The 6,666-nt window shown below is 42.4% G+C and overlaps 1 protein-coding gene across 1 annotated transcript in view; it reads left to right on the forward strand.

Moving 5' to 3' along the window:
* LOC114633735 (guanylate-binding protein 6-like) overlaps positions 1-3,302 on the forward strand; it is a 21,990-nt gene extending 18,688 nt beyond the window's left edge. Inside the window, exons 9-11 of the mRNA XM_028782360.1 lie at positions 821-923; positions 1,253-1,446; positions 2,303-3,302. Coding sequence (XP_028638193.1) covers positions 821-923; positions 1,253-1,446; positions 2,303-2,512 — 507 coding nt within the window. The 3' untranslated portion in view covers positions 2,513-3,302. The remainder of the gene's footprint in view (positions 1-820; positions 924-1,252; positions 1,447-2,302) is intronic.
* Positions 3,303-6,666: the final 3,364 nt, after the last annotated feature.

Consider the following 6,666-nt stretch of genomic DNA (forward strand, 5'->3'; position numbering starts at 1 on the left):
AGCACGGGAACGGGGTGAAGGTGAGGAGCAGGGATCACGGGAGCTTATCTCAGAGGGAAGGGCACATTGTAAAACATGAACACACCACACTGCTAAAGAGGAATAAGAAAATAGGAAGATAGCCTAGCACCTTTGGATTTATGTTGGTATTGGTGACCAAAACCAGGGATTTGCAATGCAAGGCAAGTGCTTTACCTCCAAGCTCTTTTACCAGAACCATGCTTGGTGCAAAATGGCTACTATTCATTATGAATTCTTAGAAGTATTCACATAAAGCATTCTGAGTGATAACTTTATAAGTCTGTCAGGATGGTCTACCTATGGAGTGGTAAGTATAATAACAAAACTAAAATATTACTTTGTTATTGCCAGTGGTACCATTGTAAGTACTTTCTTTAGACCTTTCTTTAGTCATTTAAATGCTCTGAGCAATGCCCCCACTACTGTCGACAGTCACACATATGTACCACAAGGCCCAGACAGCTAAAGTGAATATGAATACATCCAGCAAGAGCAGAAGGAAGCGACTCCCACGCAATCATGCAGTATTTTACACTGGGATATAATATCTGAAGGCATCGTACATTGCAGCATGCACAGCTGCACATGACAGGCTGCATCTGAGTGGAGGCAGGCATCTCTAGCAGAGGTGACTGGAGGGAGCCACAGAGCAAGAAGTTTCTAGCACCACTGAAGAGCCTGGGACATCTGCAGGCTTCACTATGGCATTTAACAATGAGGCACAGCAAAGACTCTGTTGAGTCTTACAGGTACTCTCTCAGGATTTATCAGGGTTCTTTGCTCCCTCTTGGTCCTGCAGGCAAGTGAAGTCTTCCAGAGATTTCTACAGTCACAGGCCATCATCGAGAGTTCCATCCTGCAGGCAGATACAGCCCTCACTGCTGGGGAGAAAGCCATTGCAGGTACAGGAATAGTCTCTTGGCTCTCAGGAGAAGTCAGATTCCTACCATGACTTCCTGGCAGAAGCCACAGTAAACCCTTGCCAAGATCCTCAGCTTTCTATCTTTCTGTGGATGCCACTCTGGAAGCCTCAGGCAGTCCTGGCTGTGTTTCAGTTATATGGGCAGGGTCTCCTCCATCATCCTCAGAAACACGCTCTCTATGGTGTGGACCAGGGTGGGGTCTGGTTTCCTATACTCCCTTTCAGATTTGAATTGCTCTCTGGGTTCTGGAATGTTGACATTTTACTTGTCCCATCACTTGCTTCTCTCCCTGAATCTTCCTGGGGCAGAGGAGCGTGCCCAGAAGGAGGCAGCTGAGAAGGAGCAGGAGCTGCTAAGACAGAAGCAGAAGGAGCAGGAGCAGATGTTGGAGGCTCAAGAGAAAAGTCACAAGGAAAACTTAGAGCAACTGAGAACAAAGCTGGTTCAGGAGAGAGAACAGTTCATCAAAGACCATGACATGATGCTGGAGAAGCAACTGAAGGTGGGACTCCTCAACCCCTTGGTGGTTGTCATACCCCAGGCAGCAGGAGAAAGTTGGCAGCCAGGTCATGGGAGAAACACCATCATAATACATTATTGCTAAGGAGTCCTCCCTCTCTCATGTGTTATTTTTCATGTAGTCTTTGAATTTTGTTCTTTATGTAGACTCTAGAGACATCAGGTTTTCTGTTGGCTCCTTCAGGGTTTGGGGATATTTAAAAATGGTCTTATGAGGGTTCACTAAACAAACTCCCCAGCCAGGCAGTGTAATAATAATGCCAGCAACTGGTCTGGGTTGTCCAAATCATCTGGCACCTGACTGTCCCCCCACAATTCTGCCCGCCCCACCCCAACCTCCCCAGGATGATCTATGCTGACATTAAACTGAAGAAAATGCCCAGTCTGAAGGGCACAGTGAACTGGCAGCTTCTGCAGGTTCTGTAGCTGTCCCTAGGGTAGACAGCCTGCTTGAAGAAACACACAGCATTCAGGTGATTCCTATTGTATGTCTGCAAGTGAAATGGTGATTGACCTCTTAATCATCCAATGAGTTGCCACCATCTGCATGGTATGATTGCCACACTGTCTCCGTGGGTTGAGCTTTGTGCAGTCAGGTCAGTGGCATCTTTGTGGGCATGAGTGTAAGCACACCTCTGCCAGCATCCCAGCTGAAACAAACATGGTGGAACAAAATTAGTAAAGTTTCACCTCTGCTTCCTCATAATGTGTAGGTCTAACTTTGATGCATCTTCTTCATGGTAAGGAAAGTGTTTAGGAACACACTAAGGACTGCTTGCTAAGTCATGCAAGGTTGGGACATGGCAATATTTACTTCTCTGTCATGTTCACTGTTTCAGGATCAAAGGGCTTTCCTTGAAGAAGGATTTAAGAAGAAAGCTGAGGAAATGAGTGGAGAGATACAGCGATTGAGACATAACATCGAGGATATGAGACAAAACAGTGGTTCCTTTGTGGACCATCTCGTACGAGGATTTGCTTCAGTTATTTGTGCTCCCGTTTTACTGGTTGCAGGGATTGTAAGAGGCATTGCTTCACTTTTTAAATAGGATTGACTCTTCTTTTTTTTTTTTTCATTCTGAGGGAATGATAAACTGTGATATACATTTTGTTTTACTTTGAAGCTGGCTGTTTTCCATTTTGACTCCACAGCGAAGTTTAAACATAAAAAGTGCTGATTAGAGGACATCTGTGTCCCACCCACAGGAGGTAGAACATACTCATACATATCTGAACAGACAATGCTTGCCTTTAGAGAACACATTTTTGAGACCATTCCTACGGAAGCTATGCCATTAGTCATTACATGAGATTAATGTTAGCCAGTTCGTCTGGATATAGAGTCAGCTAGGGCACAAGGTTTTCCACACTCCTATGAGCATCATGTAGCGCAGGTTAGTTTGTGAGGAATTATCTCAGGTTAATATGGTAGGGAACTCATCCTACATGTGGGCAGCACCATTCCTGTGGGCTGAAGACATAGTAGAAAGATGAAAGCAAACTTGTGGCTTTCTGAATGTGGATGCCATGCAACCTCTCACAGCGCATTCTCTAGCCTTGACAAAAGGCATCATCGTGATACAGGGACCACAACAAACCCTTTATGAAGGTGCTTTTGTTAGAATATTTTATCACAGTAAGAGGAAAAGTCATTGATATCGTAACAGTGATAAGCCTGGAAACTACTTAAACATCATGAGTTAGATTGACCACAAATTTTAATATGACTTGGTCCTGGAGTACTATATAGTCAAGAAACAAATATCAGTCAAGCTATCTGTATAATGATCTAAATTGAGTTAAAATATATCTTAAAAAAAATAAAGTCATAGTACCATACAACCGTCTGGTTATTATTAGAAATGCTACTATCCCATGCACACATACAAGAACACAAATGAAGTACCCTCTGGAAGATTAATAAAAAGCCTGATCTATTGACTTCATCTAGGGAGAACAAGTTAGAATCAAGAGTTGAAGGGATGCATGCATTCCATGATGTATTCAGTCTTCCATGTTTCATGAGGGTACTGGGAAAGCATATTTACATTTTAAGATAGTGACAATACTTTGAAACTCACCACTGCATGATGAATTTTCTGCTTGTAGAAATGGCAGAAGCTGCAAGAGAGCACCCAAGACCAAGACTTGAGTACCAGGAAGCATAATATTTGCTGCTTAATGATGTTTTCCTTTGCTCTTTTGAAAGTAATTTAAATAATGCATTTTACGTAAACCAATGTATCAAAATATTTCCACAGGCAGTCAATACAATTTATGCACTCCATTTTTACATCATATTTACTTATTTGCAAAGTAACAGGGAAACTGTATTAAAAGAGAAATGGTAGTATAGAGTATAAGAGAATCCATGGGGCAAACTGGAGGTGGATAGCTGGGAGGAGCAAGGATGGGATAAGAGGTTTCTGGGTGGGTGGGGAAATGGGGGAAGGGGATAACATCTGAAATGTAAATAAAATATCCAATAAAAAATTAATTTCAAAAAAATAAAAGATAAATGAACAATCAAGGGAGAAACCAGAAATATGACTTTTTAGCATTTTTCACTTCATATATTTTAAATTTTAATTGACAACGGGAATGGAAACAGGATTTAGATTAGATTTGTGTCATCTCTTTCTGATGCTAAGGCCTTTAATTTTCTTCATAGGATTCTGCTTAGACATTTCATCAAAACTATGTCATGCATCCAGTTCTTCCATTTCTGACATCAGACATTAATAAATACAGCGGAAGCAACTGTTTGATAAGAGAACATCTTCATATTTATATATGGTAGGACTAGGCTCTGAGCTGTTGATGTAGCAAGCATGCATGTCCTAGGCAGAGAAGACTGTCTCAATAAGGTAGCAGCAGCCCTGAAAGATTTATCCACAGAGTTAATGCTGGGCAGGGTGAAAGGAAGGGTGAGGATCTCTTCCTTGCAGGAAATGAGGAAGGTATGAGGAGTTTTTGTTTCACTTCTAATATCACAGCCGAAGGTCAAAGGATGGCTCAATGGAGAAAGTTTTGCTGCTTCTTGACTTCTGGCAGTTTCAGAAAGTCAATAAATAGTCTAGTACATGTTACAAAAAAATGGTTTTGGAAGAGTGAAACCACAAGAGCTGAGATGTTGGTGTGCTGGGTTGGTCAATATGTGGATCTTGAAGTCACTGTAAATGACAATAATAGTTATGGGAAGAAAAATGGGACAGGTCTAACGTAAATCACCAGTGAGGAACGGAAGAATGGCTGCTTTCCTGAGGATAACATGAGGAAGGAGAATGGATATCTGCAATGACTGAGATACTTCAAGAGGGACAGGAGAAGAGCTGTGAACTGAGAAAGCAGAACAGGGGGCTCCTTCACATGTTTAGATGGAAGGAAAATAGACTTTCCAGGGTCTATTTTAGATAATTTTCAGAAATCAAGATCATTAAAGAACCAAGAAGTTTCTATTGTGCCCAAGTCTACAAGAAAGAAGTGTGTTAGTGATGGGTATTTTCCCAAAGGCAGAGAGAAGGCAATGGTAAAGATATATACTGACTTCAAAAATGTCAGTCGTTAAAAACTCAGGAGGTGGACACATTGTGAGTCCCAGCATGCCACCAGTTCTTTAAAATATATCTCTATGTCTCTGTTGTACACACAGAGACACAGGCACAGGCACAGGCACAGGCACAGGCACAGACACACAGACACACACACACACAGACACACACACACACACACACACACATCTTTCCTGACCTGCTGGGGTGGTACACATAGAGTATCTCCAACTGGATTCTCAGTAGCCCTCTCTAAGAATGAGGTAGGCAGATAGCAAAGCAAATTTTAGTTTATTTTGTTACTATTCAGTGGACATTAATTCCAATTAAGCATCTTTTGTCACCTCAAGACATAAGTGCTACTGACCAGGTACAGCCTCTGCTGCTACTTCTGTTGCAGTTGAGGATATCTTACCTGGCCAGTCATTACCATGACCATGGGGTATGTGTATAGATTAAACTGAATTATGCTACACGGGATGATAATGCCCCCACTTCAAGACTCACAGACAGTCTAACAAAAGTGTTTGATTATGAACTCAGGTTTAACAACTTTAAATGGGATAAAACTGATAGTCACAGGGATTTAACAATTCACATGGAGTGGATTTGAACTCTTGGGAGCATGGCTGTTAGCAGAGATACAGTACCACTCTGAGAAGTGTGATGGCATCCCTGGTCTCTGACACAGGAGAGCTGGATCTAAAATGAGTTCTTGTCTGCAGACAACAGAAGTAGCAGCAGAGGCTGAGGCAGGAGCCTGTCCCCTGTCCTGCAATTATAGGACAAGTCCTGAATGTTGGCTCCAGTGAGCTCTAGGTAGAGACAGAAGCCTTAGGCTCATGGGTACTTTTTATCAGGTTTAGTCTGTACCTGGTCAGTCTTTTTTTCCCTGAAAAAATATTTGTATTCATTCATTTATGTGCATGCATGTGTATACACATGCCATGATGTCTGATGTGCTAGTAAGAAGACAGCTTTCAGGATCAGTTGGGTCCAGATTGTCTGCAGGTGAACATATACAGAAAGTAAGACTAAGCAGGAAAGACTGTTCAAGCCTAAGACCTCTGCAGATACTTGTCAGAAGTTTCTAGCAGTTTTTAGTGCTACTGTGGTCCTTGCAGCCTGCTGCCTGCTGTTTCCTTCCGTAGTGCAAGATTTTGCTTGGCCTGGGCTTTGGTTTCTTCTGCTGTGGCTGCTGCTACTGTACAAATGATGCTCTGTGGTTGACTTCAAGAGCTCCAGCCTGCCTTCTGACTGTCAGAAAGGCGTTAGAAAGCTCTGGGTAGGACTACAGACTGCTTTTATTCCTGGCAGTGTACATAGCACTATGGGAGGAAATCCTCAGGGGCAGGGGGCTGCCATGTTAGGGGAGTTCACAAAGCGTCCACTTAGATGATGAACTGTAGTTAATGCTGCTGAGAGAGAATCCGTTTTCTCCAAGTAGGAGCCCCCTGTTTGATTATCCAATCATAAGTGGTCAGCCTTAAATACATATACATCCAGCAATACTAAATAGGCTTGGTAGTTATGCACATGCACATGCACATGCACATGTGTCTTCAGAGAAATACATCCTGTCAAGTAGCTATGGAAACTACTTCTAGCCATTTCTTGCAACTTTCTGAGGAACTGTGAAACAGTTTGCTAGA

This window comes from Grammomys surdaster, unplaced genomic scaffold (genome assembly GCF_004785775.1).
Source record: "Grammomys surdaster isolate TR1022 unplaced genomic scaffold, NIH_TR_1.0 751, whole genome shotgun sequence".
Classification (NCBI taxonomy): Eukaryota; Metazoa; Chordata; class Mammalia; order Rodentia; family Muridae; genus Grammomys; species Grammomys surdaster.